We start from the raw sequence: 18,281 nt of genomic DNA on the forward strand, positions 1-18,281 counted from the left end.
AGGAGAATTGCGCTTGCAGAGGGCTGGCACAGACACAATGGGCCAAATGGCCCTCCTCACTGCTGCAACCATTCTATGATTATAAATTGTGCTAACACATTCCAATTCCTTTTAACTGTACTTATTTTGGGGATATGACTAGCAGATGGTAGGGTGGAAATTTCCGCTTTTGAAACCAATGTGGTGGTTTGCGGGTTCCACATTGCGTTTCCCGCTGGTCGGAATGGTGGGAAATGGAGCCTAATTCCACGCTCAGAAGCTCATTAATTGTGCCTGGGTGAGTATTTCTCTGAATCATATGGCCTTTCGGGCACTGATTCGTCCGCCCCACTGTTACTAACACGGTCAAAGGTCCAGGCGCCACATTTAAACACCACCTGAGCACACATTTCACTCTCTGCAGCCCAGCTGGCGCCAGGAGAACCTGGAGGCTGCCAACAAAAAGAAGGTGGCCTCATCCCATTTCTGCTGTGACGCCCTCCAGGCCTTGATAAAAGGAATACAGCAACACCAGGCTGTCCTCTAGCCCAGGGATGGCTCCAAGAAGCAGACCAGCCTCACCTCTCCGGCCTGGGAGGCCAGAGCAAGCCCGGTCAGTGTGGCTGACCACCGCACCTTGAACGCTATCCAGTGCAGGAGGAGGATGAATGATCTGCTTTGCCAGGGTAAGTCGACCTTCACCTCCCTCCAATCTCACACTCCTCATGGTATCATGTACTCAAAGGGCTACACTGACTCTCCCACTATCAACATCCTGGGGGTTACCATTGACCAGAAACTGAACTGGACTAGCCATATAAATACTGTGGCTACAAGAGCAGGTCAGAGGCTGGGAATCCTGTGGCAAGTAACTCACCTCGACTCCCCAAAGCCTGTCCACCATCTACAAGGCACAAGTCAGGAGTGTGATGGAATACTCCCCACTTGCCTGGATGCGAGCAGCTCCCACAACACTCAAGAAGCTTGGCACCGTCCAGGACAAAGCAGCCCGCTTGATTGGCACCACATCCACAAACATTCACTCCCTCCACCACTGGCGTACAGTAGCAGCAGTGTGTGTACCACCTACAAGATGCACTGCAGCAATTCACCAAGGCTCCTTCAACAGCACCTTCCAAACCCACTGCTACCATCTAGAAGGACAAGAGCAGCAGCCACATGGGAACACCACCACCTGGAAATTCCCCTCCAAGTCACCCACCATCCGGACTTGGAAATATATCGGCCGTTCCTTCACTGTCGCTAGGTCAAAACCCTGGAACTCCCTCCCTAACAGCACTGTGGGTGTACCTACACCACATGGACTGCAGCGGTTCAAGAAGGCAGCTCACCACCACCTTCTCAAGGGCAATTAGGAATAGGCAATAAATGCTGGCCCGGCCAGTGACACCCACATCCCATGAACAAAAAAACCTCTTCAGACGTCTCAAAGCAACTTTAGTGGGGGGACAAAAAGCAGCTTTGATTGGCTGACGGGTACATTCACATCACCACCATCTCATCCATCACGCTTCTCACAGTCCATCCTCAGCCCTTTCTGGGGAGGGCTCACCACACACAGGGGGCATTCATGTTTCCTAACCTCAGCTCCATCTCCTCACATCACATTCCCTCCTTTTGTCTTTATGCAGTTCCAAGCTTGCCCACAATTGAAGGGAAAGACCCCAGACTAGAGGAGGGACGGCCAACATCATATCCCTCACTCCATTGGAGGAGGATGCCCCTGAGCTGGCTGGGGAGGACAGGGATCGCTCCCGTAGGGAAGTGGAGATCGGCTTTTCCCAGCCACCTAGTACAGATGACACCTCCATGAGTTCATCACTTCCTGACATCCACATTGAGTGACATGTGACATGCAACCTTGTGTTATGCCTGCTCATGAACTAAATCTATCTTCTCTCTCTTAGAGACACCAGCAGGTCCAGGCACAGGCAGAGAGCCAACATAAGCCCCAGCCCCCAGACCACCACGGTGGAGGAAGATGATCTGTCACTGTGTTCCCCCTCACCCTCCATCAGCGCAGACACACACCTCGGTGGGTCATGGCTTTAGATTAGGCTTGGGGTCACCTTCTGGAGAACACCTCACTAACATATCTCCACAGCAAGCGGAGGCAGTGACACCCCAGGTCTCCGACACTCAGAGGACTGCTGGAAATCCAAGGGTGTCCAGCCCCTCAGAATCCCCTCTGCCTTTGGCCCCATCCATTCCAGCTGCTCAGGCCGAGGAGGTTGCATCTGCCGATTAGGCCGGGGCCCTCCAGGCCTCAGGCCACCAGAGGACGTCGCCAAGGTCATCACAGACAACAGGAGGTAGCGGTCAGCAGCTGCCTCCACACCTGTTGTGGGTGTCAGGGCTGCATCCAGGCAACGTGGGAGAAAATGAAGAAATATTGAAATCATTTCCGGGTCACAGGTGTGAAACCACTGGAGAAATATTGCTCTTTTATTAATACATTTGATGTTAATTTGAATGACTTGGTTAACTGAAGACATTATGATTATTGACATATGTATCCTCTTGTTGGGAGGTTTAACCATCTTCCCAGTCGGTGACAGTCTCCCCTTGTGAGCTTCACATTCTGTGATGTCAGCCTCACTGAAGATAGTTTCTGGACCCTTGTGTGATGTCAGGGAGAGGTGTGAAAACCTTTATTGAAAGTGTGTGTTAAATGCGTTGCTAACCTGTGTTACCTGTGACACACCATTGTGTGAGGGCAGCTCAGCAGCCTTGAAGGATTAGCGGTAGTTGTGTCTCCTCAGTGGCAGTGCCAAAGGACAAGATCTGGACAGGAGGAGGAGATTCCCAACCATGTCCTCATCTCACTGGCTGCTGCAGTTTCTCATCAATGTGGCGATAACTGCATCAAGTTAGTGAGCTTAGTGTCCCCGCTGTTGTGTCCGCTTTCACTCCCCGGACTGAACACACACAGGGTGCTCTGCCGGCCTCCTTAGAGGTCCTGGCCTGGTGAATTATGAGGAATGAAGGTGCAAGTCCGAATGCTGAACTTGCTCTCGATGTGACTGGCTGCACATCCCTTTCTACAGTAAGGGACAGGAGGAATGTGGCCATTTCCTGTTACCTTCACCTTACTCCTCCTGGAATCTGGTGAGTTAAAGTGGTGCGGACACATCTTCCACGTTGTACTTCCTCAATAGCTTTGTCCCGTGGAAGCTGACCCTCATCTCCTTCTTCAGGTTCCTGGCCCTCCTGCTCCTCATCCTCGAGGAGCTCTAATCCCCCTCTATTTCTCCCTCTGGCAAGTGCCAGGTTGTAAAGGGTACAATATACAGCGATGATGCAGGAGACCCTGGGCGGAATCGTCCCAGATTTGCACTAAGTGCGGTAGCGGGCGGGATAAATGACATTTTACCCGCTGGCCACGATGGTGGGTTTACGCTGTATCGTCCCAAACTCACCACATTATTGATGCACTCCCAGGAAACAGGCCGTTTACATGGTGGGCAGGCTCCGATTTGCCTGCCACACCGTCACCTCGCCACACCGTCACCTCGCCACACCGTCACCTCGCCCCCCTGCCACACCGTCACCTCGCCCCCTGCCACACCGTCACCTCGCCACACCGTCACCTCGCCACACCGTCACCTCGCCACACCGTCACCTCGCCACACCGTCACCTCGCCACACCGTCACCTCGCCACACCGTCACCTCGCCACACCGTCACCTCGCCCCCTGCCACACCATCACCTCGCCACACCGTCACCTCGCCACACCGTCACCGCGCCACACCGTCACCTCGCCACACCGTCACCTCGCCCCCTGCCACACCGTCACCTCGCCACACCGTCACCTCGCCACACCGTCACCGCGCCACACCGTCACCTCGCCACACCGTCACCTCGCCCCCTGCCACACCGTCACCTCGCCACACCGTCACCGCACCACACCATCACCTCGCCACACCGTCACCTCGCCCCCTGCCACACCATCACCTCGCCACACCGTCACCTCGCCCCCCTGCCACCCCGTCACCTCGCCACACCGTCACCGTGCCACACCGTCACCTTGCCCCCTGCCACACCGTCACCTCGCCACACCGTCACCTCGCCCCCTGCCACACCGTCACCTCGCCCCCTGCCACACCGTCACCTCGCCACACCGTCACCTCGCCACACCGTCACCTCGCCCCCTGCCACACTGTCACCGCGCCACACCGTCACCTCGCCACACCGTCACCTCGCCCCCTGCCACACCGTCACCGCGCCACACCGTCACCTCGCCTCACCTCACCATCATGCCAGGCACCACATTGAAAGTACAGACCCACTCAGCACTTCCAGTCCAGGGCTGCAGCAAAGAAGACATGGCCCCGAAAGGCAAGAAGACTGCAGCCCTCGAGTGCCCTTTGGATGCCCAGTGGAGTCCCACTGTGATGTCCTCTACCCCCGCTCTGGCCGCAGGAGGGGCAGCTACATTACCACCCCGGCTTGGGAGGCGATGGCAGTGGTGGTCAGAGCCAATGCTGCACAGAAGAGGTTGGCCATCCAATGCTGATAGAGGATGAATGATCTCATCCACACAGCCAGGGTAAGGGCACCATCTCATCACCTAAACTCAAACAGTCAAACCCCTCACACATTCACTGGCATCTCACTCACTGCCAGCTCAAGGGACATCACCACTCACTCTCTCACTCACACCCTCACATCACCACTCACTCTCTCACACACACCCTCACATGTTCACCTGGCCTCATCTCCTCTGGAGGCTGTCTCCTCAGCCCTCACCATCTTGAAGCCAGTTGCACAGATCAACATGTGCCCCCCACACACACCCTGGGATACCCCCCTTCCCCAGTACAGCCCTCGCCCTGCAGCCTCTTCCCTTGCCTGAGGCCACTGCTCCCCTTTCCCCAAGCAAGTCCTAGCCCTGCAGCCATTGAAAAGCTACCCACATGCGGCTGATCTGATAGGTAGAGACCTGCTGTAAAGCCCCCTAAAACTGATGTGCTGTCTGTGAAGCCTGGCGCTGACTGTGAGTGCTGACTGTCTGTGAAGCTTGGTCACGCTGACTGTGAGTGCTGACTGTCTGTGAAGCCTGGTGCTGCTGTCTGCGAGTGCTGACTGTGAGTGCTGACTGTGAGTGCTGACTGTGAGTGCTGACTGTCTGTGAGTGCTGACTGTCTGTGAGTGCTGACTGTCTGTGAGTGCTGACTGTCTGTGAGTGCTGACTGTCTGTGAGTGCTGACTGTCTGTGAGTGCTGACTGACTGTGAGTGCTGACTGTCTGTGAGTGCTGACTGTCTGTGAGTGCTGACTGTCTGTGAGTGCTGACTGTCTGTGAGTGCTGACTGTCTGTGAGTGCTGACTGTCTGTGAGTGCTGACTGTCTGTGAGTGCTGACTGTCTGTGAGTGCTGACTGTCTGTGAGTGCTGACTGACTGTGAGTGCTGACTGTCTGTGAGTGCTGACTGTCTGTGAGTGCTGACTGTGAGTGCTGACTGTGAGTGCTGACTGACTGAGAGTGCTGACTGTCTGTGAGTGCTGACTGTCTGTGAGTGCTGACTGTCTGTGAGTGCTGACTGTCTGTGAGTGCTGACTGTGAGTGAAGCCTGGTGCTGCTGACTGCGAGTGCTGACTGTCTGTGAGTGCTGACTGTCTGTGAAGCCTGGTGCTGCTGACTGCGAGTGCTGACTGTTTGTGAGTGCTGACTGTCTGTGAAGCCTGGTGCTGCTGACTGTGAGTGCTGACTGTCTGTGAAGCTTGGTCACGCTGACTGTGAGTGCTGACTGTCTGTGAAGCCTGGTGCTGCTGACTGTCTGTGAAGCCTGGTGCTGCTGACTGTCTGTGAAGCCTGGTGCTGCTGTCTGCGAGTGCTGACTGTCTGTGAGTGCTGACTGTCTGTGAGTGCTGACTGTCTGTGAGTGCTGACTGTCTGTGAGTGCTGACTGTCTGTGAGTGCTGACTGTCTGTGAGTGCTGACTGTCTGTGAGTGCTGACTGTCTGTGAGTGCTGACTGTCTGTGAGTGCTGACTGTCTGTGAGTGCTGACTGTCTGTGAGTGCTGACTGTCTGTGAGTGCTGACTGTGAGTGCTGACTGTCTGTGAAGCCTGGTGCTGCTGACTGCGAGTGCTGACTGTCTGTGAGTGCTGACTGTCTGTGAAGCCTGGTGCTGCTGACTGCGAGTGCTGACTGTTTGTGAGTGCTGACTGTCTGTGAAGCCTGGTGCTGCTGACTGTGAGTGCTGACTGTCTGTGAAGCCTGGTGCTGCTGACTGTGAGTGCTGACTGTCTGTGAAGCCTGGTGCTGCTGTCTGTGAGTGCTGCCTGTCTGTGAGTGCTGACTGTGAGTGCTGCCTGTCTGTGAGTGCTGACTGTGAGTGCTGACTGTCTGTGAAGCCTGGTGCTGCTGACTGTGAGTGCTGACTGTCTGTGAAGCCTGGTGCTGCTGACTGTGAGTGCTGACTGTGAGTGCTGACTGAAGCAAGGTAGTGTTATGACTGGTGCAGTTGGTAAAACGGAGTTATTTAAAAATCCCAGAGGGAAACTTTAAACAACTGTTATAACCTATAATTTTAAGTGTTATGTTTGAGATGTGATTCTAAATTTGGAATGAGACATCAGTTCTCGAGGTTTTACATTAAACTAAAGGAAACATTTTATGATTTGCACAGGTTAAAAATATATATACACATGGCTACAAATTGTTACTATCATAACTTTTAACAGATTCCCAAACTAATCTGCAATAAGGTAACAACAGCCCATAAACTTAACCAGACACCAGGCAAAGTATTTTCATCTTACAAATTCAACATGAGGTTCTTTTCACTTTGGTTCCTGTGGGGCCAGTTGGAGGTTTACAGCTGCTTTTGATCTCACATTGCCTCTGCCCTGCACACACAAAACTACTGAAGTTATACCTACCAGCCCCATTGAATGTAAATTTTCATTGTACCAATTTTATTAGTAATATAAACATGTTGCTTGGTCTCTGCTAGATAGGCATCAGTTTTCACCCCACTTCTTGAATGCTCTATTCAAAAAATGTAAATGCAGCTACCTCTCTTACATCTCAAAACTAGTACCCATCAAAGCACCCAGGCTAGCTGGCTTGAATCCAATTAAGACACACACCCACAGACTAAACCTCTATTAAAAGAAAAATATTTTCCAAAATATTATCTACATTAATAGCTTCATGACAGTGAGCAAAGAAACCTTGAAGTCAAGTGCACGCCACTTATGTGCTATTGTGAAATACGTTGGCGTGTTTTGGAGAGTTGGACAAATGATCCTGCAGAGGGCACAATTCCAGCGGGCAGGCCTAATAATGATATGCTGATATATTACAATGAGGTTCCCAACGTCCAGTGGTGGGAAGTGCGGCCCACCATCAGCGCGCTCAGTGGACGATCGCCAACTGGTTTTAGGCCGTCATGAAATCGACCGTACCATATTGTCTGCTCATGTCCAACACCAGCAGGCACAGAAAATCCCGGCCCCTATCTGGAGTGCACTGCAGAGCTCCACCTGAGCGGTCTAAACATCAGAAGCGCATCTTCAGGATGTCGATGGTCTTCTCGATTATGGACCGTGAGGAGCTGTGAGCTACATTGTACCTGTCCTCTGAGACACTCTGAGGCTAATGCATGGATGTCATGAACCATCGTTTGAGCGGCTTCCCCTTATCCCCAAACAGCCATCCCTGTAGACGCTCAGGCCCTTCGAATATGTGAGGCACCTGGGAGTGACTCGGGATGTATGAGTCATGGTAACTCCCAGGGTACCTGGCACAGACATGCATGATGTGCTTCCGATGTTCGCAGACCAGTTGAACATTGATGGAATGAAACCCTTTACGGTTGATAAACATTAGCGGCTGCTCTCATGGAGTCCTCAGAGCCACATGGGTGCAGCCGATTGCACCCTGGACTCTAGGGAAACCTGAGATAGCTGCAAACCCATTGAATCTAGTTAGTTCCTCCCGAAGGATGTGGCAGATGTGACCTACCAGAGCTCGGGTCAAGGGCAGATGTGCGAAGCATTCTCTCTTGCTCATCTGCAGATAAGAGAGTCTTCTTCAGTAGACCCTGGTCAAGAAAGTCGCCTCCATGGCCTGGGTCTATCCTCCACATCCTCATGTTGTCGCTGGGGTTACCCTGGATTCTGGAGCTCGGGTGGGACCTCCTCCCGAAGCTGCGCTCAGCAGCACCTGTCCCTTTTTCTCCTCCTCCAGTCTATTAGAAACCTCAAGAAGGCAGCATTGAGCCCAGCTCCATTACTGTGTTGTCCTTCTCTCTGTGAAATGATAGATTAAAGACATTAATGAATAACAGGGAAAAGCAGTGAAGTTCACAATCTTGAACCAAAAGCTACTGTAATGGTCTTGAGCAGCTTCTGCACTACTAGCCTTGACGCTAATGCAGTCTTGTATCTAAGATGCAAAAGGACACATCAAAGTGACCAAGATGCCATCCCTAAGGCTTTACATCCCAATCCCACAGAGGTTGGAGAAGGTTTGAGTGACATGAGCCTCCTTACAAAACCCAGTCCTCCAATCTCAGACTGGCAAACTGATTAGAAATAACTTGCTCATGATTAATGACTGGATGCCCCTTTGCCCGTTATCCATGCCAATTGGGGAAAGCACATGAGAGTCTTTCATTGATGATCTGACATATATACAGCAGCTGCGCCTCTTTAACAGTTGCCTGTATTCCCAATTTTCACATTCCTGTGTGTTAATGTTGAAACAGAGCGACTGTTATGTGAAGCCAGTGACTCCTGTCGTTTCCTGTTACCAAACGGCAAAAGGCATGGGTTCCAGTGGGAACTTTCTCAAGAAAGTCTTCCTACTCTCTCTCAGTTCTGACCCAATTTCTATCTTGTGGCTCTACCAGGTTGGAGGGCACCCCGAGAAAGGGCCCTTTGTCCAGCAGTGTGCTCCTCCCATACTGCATCGATCTCTCCCGTGTAAATTCATTTCTAGTTTTGATTTCAAACTGCGCCATTACTTTGCGTGTGCAAGATGGTGATTCTTCCCTTTTATTTGGAGATTAGCCTCGACCCTCCCCCTGTCAGTGTTCAGCTCCCTCCAATTTACCTGGAACCTCACAATGTGAAGGTAGAGCTCCCTCCTGTTATTCTCCTGCCTCCCCCAGTGATACTGGATCCCATTGTTATTGTGGTCAACATTCCTACCTTCCCCCCGAGCTCATCACTGTTGATGTGCCCATGCCCCATGTGGACATTAGCCCTCCCCATCTAGAGGCTGTGTGCATGGTCATCTTCAGAGGAGACCCCACCTCCCCTCAAGAGAGCTTTGAATACCCCTCTCTTTATTACTTTGCCCCATCTACAGGCTGCAGATGCCCCCCGCCCTAACCATGACCATCCCATCTGCAGCCCAGTACAGAGCCAGACAAGCACATGGACACTGACTGTGAAAACGCCCTACACACCAAGCTGTGCCTTATCCCAAATGAGCACGTAGACCTTGCCCCTCCCTGGAGCAGGAGGGCAATGTGCGTGTCATGCATAGACCTGTAGCATGGCCCACTGCACCCCAGGAGTGTCTCTACTCTCTCCCTCCTGACTGTAAACCCCAGGAGTGTCTCTACTCTCTCCCTCCTGACTGTAAACCCCAGGAGTGTCTCTACTCTCTCCCTCCTGACTGTAAACCCCAGGAGTGTCTCTACTCTCTCCCTCCTGACTGTAAACCCCAGGAGTGTCTCTACTCCTCACTCCTGACTGTAAACCCCAGGAGTGTCTCTACTCCTCACTCCTGACTGTAAACCCCAGGAGTGTCTCTACTCTCTCACTCCTGACTGTAAGCCCCAGGAGTGTCTCTACTCTCTCACTCCTGACTGTAAACCCCAGGAGTGTCTCTACTCTCACCCCTGACTGTAAACCCCAGGAGTGTCTCTACTTTCTCACTCCTGACTGTAAACCCCAGGAGTGTCTCTACTCTCTCACTCCTGACTGTAAACCCCAGGAGTGTCTCTACTCTCTCACTCCTGACTGTAAACCCCAGGAGTGTCTCTACTCCTCACTCCTGACTGTAAACCCCAGGAGTGTCTCTACTCTCTCACTCCTGACTGTAAACCCCAGGAGTGTCTCTACTCCTCACTCCTGACTGTAAACCCCAGGAGTGTCTCTACTCCTCACTCCTGACTGTAAACCCCAGGAGTGTCTCTACTCCTCACTCCTGACTGTAAACCCCAGGAGTGTCTCTACTCCTCACTCCTGACTGTAAACCCCAGGAGTGTCTCTACTCTCTCACTCCTGACTGTAAACCCCAGGAGTGTCTCTACTCTCTCACTCCTGACTGTAAACCCCAGGAGTGTCTCTACTCTCTCACCCCTGACTGTAAACCCCAGGAGTGTCTCTACTCTCTCACTCCTGACTGTAAACCCCAGGAGTGTCTCTACTCTCTCACCCCTGACTGTAAACCCCAGGAGTGTCTCTACTCTCTCACTCCTGACTGTAAACCCCAGGAGTGTCTCTACTCCTCACTCCTGACTGTAAACCCCAGGAGTGTCTCTACTCCTCACTCCTGACTGTAAACCCCAGGAGTGTCTCTACTCCTCACTCCTGACTGTAAACCCCAGGAGTGTCTCTACTCTCTCACTCCTGACTGTAAACCCCAGGAGTGTCTCTACTCTCTCACTCCTGACTGTAAACCCCAGGAGTGTCTCTACTCTCTCACCCCTGACTGTAAACCCCAGGAGTGTCTCTACTCTCTCACTCCTGACTGTAAACCCCAGGAGTGTCTCTACTCTCTCACTCCTGACTGTAAACCCCAGGAGTGTCTCTACTCCTCACTCCTGACTGTAAACCCCAGGAGTGTCTCTACTCTCTCACTCCTGACTGTAAACCCCAGGAGTGTCTCTACTCCTCACTCCTGACTGTAAACCCCAGGAGTGTCTCTACTCCTCACTCTTGACTGTAAACCCCAGGAGTGTCTCTATTCTCTCACTCCTGACTGTAAACCCCAGGAGTGTCTCTACTCTCTCACTCCTGACTGTGGACCCCAGACCGAGGACTTTGACTTTCAATGAGTTCCCCAGTGCCCTCATGACTGATGACTACACTGTCTCCCTTCCCCGCACCCCCACCACCCTGTCCCCCTTCATGAGTCTCTGTGCAACCCATCCCTCTTGTACCACAGTAACACTCACACACGCACACACACCCCCTCCCTATTCCAGAGTCTGTGTGCATCCTTCCCATTCATACAAGTGAAATCCCATCCACCCCCTTGTGTGTCTGCGTTTCAGCCTCCAGCTACCCACCCCTTGGCCTCCCCTCTGCCTGCCATCATTCCCCCACCCCCCCCCTCACCCCCTTCCAATGCCTTTCAGCCCCTTTGGCCCCTCTGTGTCTGTCATCCTCTCACCTGCCCCACTCCGCCCCCTCCTCCCGGTCTCATTGCTGGTCTCTGAGTGTACAGCCCTGCCTGAATGCCTCTGCACCGTGGTGTCCTCCAGGACTATGGAGGGACCCACGGGGAGTAGACCAACCCTCCATCCCCAGCAGTCTGGCTTTCCACTGGCATCACAATGAGATCGGCGCGGTGCTGTTGGAGGTCGGCTATGAATGTTGCCCTCATCTCGAAGTTGTGAGTGAAGTGAGGTCTGCCCACTGTGTCACTCTTTTCCAAACGTCTTTCAGACTGGTGTGATTTCCCGCTGGTGTGATGCAAGATTGGAAGGAGAGAAGCATATTTAATGAGTATTCATGAGCTGGTAGTGAATGCAAATGGTGTCACTAGTCAGCGGGATCGCCCACCCACCATCAATCAGCCATTAGGGAGTTGTTGGGAGAATTGCAAACTGTTTTCATGCTCGTGGGAATCCGATGTTTCTCCTCTCTCCAGATTCTCCACTCCCGCTCGCCACAAAACTCGCTGTGGGCAGGATGGGAAAATTCCACCCGTAATGTTTATGCACCAGCAGAAAATATTTTACTGTCTAATTTCTACCTGAAAATGCATTTTATAAGAGGCAAACACCCATAGAGAATTGGAGGAAAGAATTCTGTATTGCGTCCATATATTAATGTTTTGTCTTAATCTTAAGGGGCAGGTGCAAAGTGGGTTACGATCTGGGATTCGTATTGCACAGGGGACGTATTTCCATGTCACGCTGCTAAAGTCAATTCCTGTGCAAGTGGATGGAGAACCGTGGATCCAGTCACCAGGGCACGTCATCATATCCGCTGCTGGCCCGAAGGTATGTTCCAGAGAATAGAACCAAAGGGAAAAACTTGCTGCATTTTAATTCAGAAATCTGGGTGAAAGTCCAAATTTCAGAATATGATCATCTTTGAAAAGAATAGGAAGGGATTTCAGGTAAATCAGGAAATGATGGTTTGTTGGTGCCAAGGTTGGATTTTAAAGGTCTCTAGATTGTAACAAGAATGCATTTCTACCTGTTGATGTTACACGAAAATGTTACTGTTCCTTCTCATCCAAAATCTCTCTCACCTAATTTCAAATCTATAACCATGCGACAAGGCAGAGGGACAGGACGAGATGGTGACTGAGGGACAGGGCGAGATGGTGACTGGGGGACAGGGCGAGATGGTGACTGAGGGACAGGGCGAGATGGTGACTGAGGGACAGGGCGAGATGGTGACGGGGGGACAGGGTGAGATGGTGACGGGGGTACAGGGCGAGATGGTGATGGGGGGACAGGGCGAGATGGTGACGGAGGGACAGGGCGAGATGGTGACTGGGGGACAGGGCGAGATGGTGACTGAGGGACAGGGCGAGATGGTGACTGGGGGACAGGGCGAGATGGTGACTGAGGGACAGGACGAGATGGTGACTGAGGGACAGGGCGAGATGATGACGGGGGGACAGGGCGAGATGGTGACGGGGGGACAGGGCGAGATGGTGACTGAGGGACAGGGCGAGATGGTGACTGGGGGACAGGGCGAGATGGTGACTGAGGGACAGGGCGAGATGGTGACGGGGGGACAGGGCGAGATGGTGACGGGGGGACAGGGTGAGATGGTGACGGGGGTACAGGGCGAGATGGTGACGGGGGGACAGGGCGAGATGGTGACGGGGGGACAGGGCGAGATGGTGACGGGGGGACAGGGCGAGATGGTGACGGGGGGACAGGGCGAGAATGTGACGGGGGGACAGGGCGAGAATGTGACGGGGGGACAGGGCGAGATGGTGACTGAGGGACAGGGCGAGATGGTGACTGGGGGACAGGGCGAGATGGTGACGGGGGGACAGGGCGAGATGGTGACTGAGGGACAGGGCGAGATGGTGACTGGGGGACAGGGCGAGATGGTGACGGGGGGACAGGGCGAGATGGTGACTGAGGGACAGGGCGAGATGGTGACTGAGGGACAGGGCGAGATGGTGACGGGTGGACAGGGCGAGATGGTGACTGGGGGACAGGGCGAGATGGTGACGGGGGGACAGGGCGAGATGGTGACGGGGGGACAGGGCGAGATGGTGACTGAGGGACAGGGCGAGATGGTGACGGGGGCACTGGGCGAGATGGTGACTGAGGGACAGGGCGAGATGGTGACGGGGGGACAGGGCGAGATGGTGACTGAGGGACAGGGCGAGATGGTGACGGGGGCACTGGGCGAGATGGTGACTGAGGGACAGGGCGAGATGGTGACGGGGGGACTGGGCGAGATGGTGACTGAGGGACAGGGCGAGATGGTGACTGAGGGACAGAGCGAGATGGTGACTGGGGGAAAGGGCGAGATGGTGACTGAGGGACAGGGCGAGATGGTGACGGGGGGACTGGGCGAGATGGTGACTGGGGGACAGGGCGAGATGGTGACGGGGGGACAGGGCGAGATGGTGACTGGGGGACAGGGCGAGATGGTGACTGGGGGACAGGGCGAGATGGTGACGGGGGTACTGGGCGAGATGGTGACTGAGGGACAGGGCGAGATGGTGACTGAGGGACAGGGCGAGATGGTGACTGGGGGACAGGGCGAGATGGTGACTGAGGGACAGGGCGAGATGGTGACGGGGGGACTGGGCGAGATGGTGACGGGGGGACAGGGCGAGATGGTGACGGGGGGACAGGGCGAGATGGTGACGGGGGGACAGGGCGAGATGGTGACGGGGGGACAGGGCGAGATGGTGACTGGGGGACAGGGCGAGATGGTGACTGGGGGACAGGGCGAGATGGTGACGGGGGGACAGGGCGAGATGGTGATGGAGGGACTGGGCGAGATGGTGACGGGGGGACTGGGCGAGATGGTGACGGGGGGACAGGGCGAGATGGTGACTGGGGGACAGGGCGAGATGGTGACGGGGGGACAGGGCGAGATGGTGACGGGGGGACAGGGCGAGATGGTGACGGGGGGACAGGGCGAGATGGTGACGGGGGGACAGGGCGAGATGGTGACGGGGGGACAGGGCGAGATGGTGACTGGGGGACAGGGCGAGATGGTGACGGGGGGACAGGGCGAGATGGTGATGGAGGGACTGGGCGAGATGGTGACGGGGGGACTGGGTGGGCTGTGACGAGTGCCACCTCACCGGGCTGATGAGGGGAACTGGTAGATGGTGGCCTGGTGCTAATTTTACTGGAGATTTATGTAGTCGGCCGTAATCCAGAGGGCCAGGCGTGTGCTCTGGGGACATGGATTCAAATCCCACAGTGGCAGCTGGGAGAATTTAAATTGGATTAATTAATAAATCTGGAATTTAATGCTAGTGTCAGGAATGGTGACCATGATACTACCAGATTATCATAAAACCCCATCTGGTTCACTAATGTCCTTTAGGGAAGGAAATCTGCCATTCTTACCCAGCTTGGCCTGCACGTGACTCCAGCCCCACAGCGAGTGGTTGACTCTGACCTAGCACGCTGAAAAATAATAAAATTGAACAGACCAGCCGGCAATGATCTAGGTACCAGAAATGACAATGGTACACCCAGCAAAATCAACCTTGTTCCTAATTAACATCTGGGGACTTGTGCTAAAATTGGGAGAGCTGTCCCATAGATTAGTCAAGCAACAGCCTGACATAGTCCCATTCAACAAATCATATTTTGTAGACAGTGTCCCACCAGCAGGACAGACTCAGCAGTGGTGGTACCACAGTAGTATACAATCAGGATGGAGTTGCCTTGAGAATCCTCAGCATTGAGCCTAGACCCCATTGACTCATAATATCAGGTCAAACATGGGCAAGGAAACTTTGTAACTGTCACCAGGAGGGCATGCCAGGAGCAGCACCAGACATACCTAAAAATGAGGTGTCAACCTGGTGAAGCTATAACACAGGACTACTTACACGCCAAACAGCAGAAGCAGCAAGTGATAGACAGAGCTAAGTGATAGACAGAGCTAAGTGATAGACAGAGCTAAGTGATCCCACACCAACTGATCAGATCAATGCCCTGAGGTCCTCATACATCCAGTCGTGAATTTTAAAAAACTCACTGGAGGAGGAGGCCCAACAAATATCCCCATCCTCAATGATGGGGGAGCCCAGCACATCAGAAGATTTGCTACAGTCTTCAGCCAGAAGTGCCGAGTGGATGATCCATCTCGGCCTCCTCCGAATCAAAGATGCCAGTCTTCAGCCAATTTGTTTCAATCAGTGTGACATTGAGAAATGATTGAAGGCACTGGAGACTGCAAAGGCTATGGGCCCTGACAACATCTCCGCAGTGATACTAAAGTAGGGTTACAAACCTTCCAGGATTACGCTGGAGTCTCCAGGAATTGAAGTCACCTTTTGGGTCCTACTGTAGGCAAATGTGGGAAAAAATAAATCATTGGAGCTTCGAAAAGACAGCAGAATTGTGTGGTTTTCATTTTATTTGAACCCTTTTGTTTTTTAATGATGGAAATGGGGAATAAATTGACTGGGTGGAAGGTCATGTGATGAAACCTCCAGGAATATGTCCAGTGTGAGTTGGCAACCCTGAAGACTTGTGCTCCACAACTAGCTACGTTCCTAGCCAAACTGTTCCAGAACAGCTACAACATTAACATCTACCTGACCATTTGGAAAATTGCCTGGATATGTACTGCCCACAAAAATCAAGACAAATCAAATCTGACCAATCAGTCTACTCTTGATGATCAGTAAAGTGATAGAAGGTGTCATTAACAGTGCTATCAAGCGGCACTTGCTTAGCAATAGCCTGCTCACTGATGCTCAGTTTGGATTCTGCCAGGGTCACTCGCCTTCTGGTTCATTACAGCCTTGGTTCAAACATGGACAAAAGGTTGAATTTTAGAGGCGTGTTGAGATTGACTTTTCTTGAGATCAAGGCAGCACTTGACTGAGTGTGGCATCAAGAAGCCCTTGCTAAACTGGGATCAATGGAATCAGGGGGAAAACTCTCTGCTGGTTGGAGTCATACCTAGCACAAAGGAAGATGGTTGTTGTTGTTGGAGGCCAATCATCTCAGCTCCAGGACATCACTGCAGGAGTTCCTCAGGGTAGTGTCCTAGGCCCAACCATCTTCAGCTGCTTCATTAATGACCTTTCCTCCATCATCAGGCCAGAAGTGGGGATGTTCGCTTAGGATTGCAGAATGTTCAGCACCATTCACAGCTCCCCAGATACTGAAGCAGTCTGTATCCAAAGGCAGCAAGACCTGGACAACATTCTGGCTTATCTGCCGGAATGTTGTCCAGGTACAAGTGGCAAGTAACATTTGTGTCACATAAGTGCCAGGCAATGACCATCTCCAAAGAGTTTCTAAACATTTACCTTTGTTGTTCAACAGCACTACCATCACTGAATCTCCACCACATGGTGTTGTTGAACCATAATCAGAGGTTAAGCATCAATCTGGCTCACCCGAGCTAACATAAGTGAATTGGTCTCTTCATACAGGAGACAACATATTAGGGCAGTATATAGGGTTGAGTGGCATGAAAATTGCTTGGTCCCATTTTCTACCTGTTGTGAGGTCCTGTATTATTTTATTTTCAGGTTCACATGTTGAAAAAATGTAAACAGAAACAGAAGAAGCAAACTGGGAGTTTCAAAGATACTAGATCAGAGAGTTTGACCACCTCAGAAATGGGCAACTGAGAAGTGATGTGGCAGCAACAATTTGGAAAAGACTTGCAGTATGACCACGTAATCAAAAGATTATATGCTGAATCATTTTTAGATCGCTGCAGTTTGCATTTTAATATTTTTGACATTTATTTGCACATTTTCACTGGAAAGTTTCCTGTTATAGTGAAGTATCTGATATCCCAACACAGTGGCCTCAATAAGCAGGTGCTAAGTTAACAATTAAGTGATTTAGCCAAAATATTCTTCCTCTAGTAAACTGAACAGTGGAATTATTATCAAAATAATGGCTGATAAATGGAGATATATCTTTTACTCATGTATAGGAAATGCCTCAACGTTTCCCACTATAAGGGCCTGATCTGGACTGAAGTGGACTTGAACTGAGTGACTGTTCTCACTGATTTCAGTTCTGAGTTTTACTGCCTGCTCCACTTGTGCCATTCAGCTCATGACATACAAAGCAAACAGTGTAAAAGTGGCTAAGGAAACATTTGTATTCCAGGTTGTTACTGCTTGTCTCTTACTTTGAAACATTCACAAATCAGTTCACAGACTGTCCTAATTTAGACCCAGACATAATCCCATGAAAAGATTTAAATTCCTACAATTATATACATCTGACATCTTTCAGTAGAAAGACATTCCAAGTTGTTTACTTCTGATTTTTTTCGTGGGGTGAGCAGATATATTTGAACTTCACACTGTATGGCTGCAGTGTGTTTGAAATAAATATTTTGAAAGAGAAAATAATTTTGTGCAAGAATAACGGTAATGTTTGTGGGCAGTGGAATATTCAGGGATATATCATATTCACATGTAGAAGCAATGACATACTTACTGGTCAATCTATCTACCAGATCCACACTATTATGATAGAATATGATTAGACATTAATGTAATCCTTTAAAAAAGGTAATTTAACACACACACTATTCATATTTTATAAAATCAATGGGATAATCAATAAAATGGTGAATTATCCTGAGTACACTTTGATGAAAGTGTGTGACCAACTCTGCCCCCACCTGCATAAGAATTTCAGATTCATTCCAATTTAATGCAACCATACATTTTCTCCAGAGTTGCATTTAGACATTTTTTAGGGACTTTGCCAATGAAATTATTAACTAGCTAAATCCAACATTAGTGAACAAAGGGCAACTTTTGCTGCTGATAATATTGTGCCTAGAATATTAGCAAGAATATCCAGATATATGTGTATATATATATCGTGTAAGCTGCATTGTATATTTGTGAATCAGAATCAATGCCACTGGCAGCA

At 51.5% G+C, this 18,281-nt stretch overlaps 1 protein-coding gene across 1 annotated transcript in view; it reads left to right on the forward strand.

Annotated features, from left to right (window-relative positions):
* Positions 1-17,736, forward strand: part of dgkq (diacylglycerol kinase theta) — a 153,568-nt gene extending 135,832 nt beyond the window's left edge. Inside the window, exons 21-22 of the mRNA XM_078563460.1 lie at positions 12,042-12,194; positions 16,907-17,736. Coding sequence (XP_078419586.1) covers positions 12,042-12,194; positions 16,907-17,008 — 255 coding nt within the window. The 3' untranslated portion in view covers positions 17,009-17,736. The remainder of the gene's footprint in view (positions 1-12,041; positions 12,195-16,906) is intronic.
* Positions 17,737-18,281: the final 545 nt, after the last annotated feature.

This window comes from Cetorhinus maximus, chromosome 1 (assembly GCF_964194155.1).
Source record: "Cetorhinus maximus chromosome 1, sCetMax3.hap1.1, whole genome shotgun sequence".
NCBI classification, from domain to species: domain Eukaryota; kingdom Metazoa; phylum Chordata; class Chondrichthyes; order Lamniformes; family Cetorhinidae; genus Cetorhinus; species Cetorhinus maximus.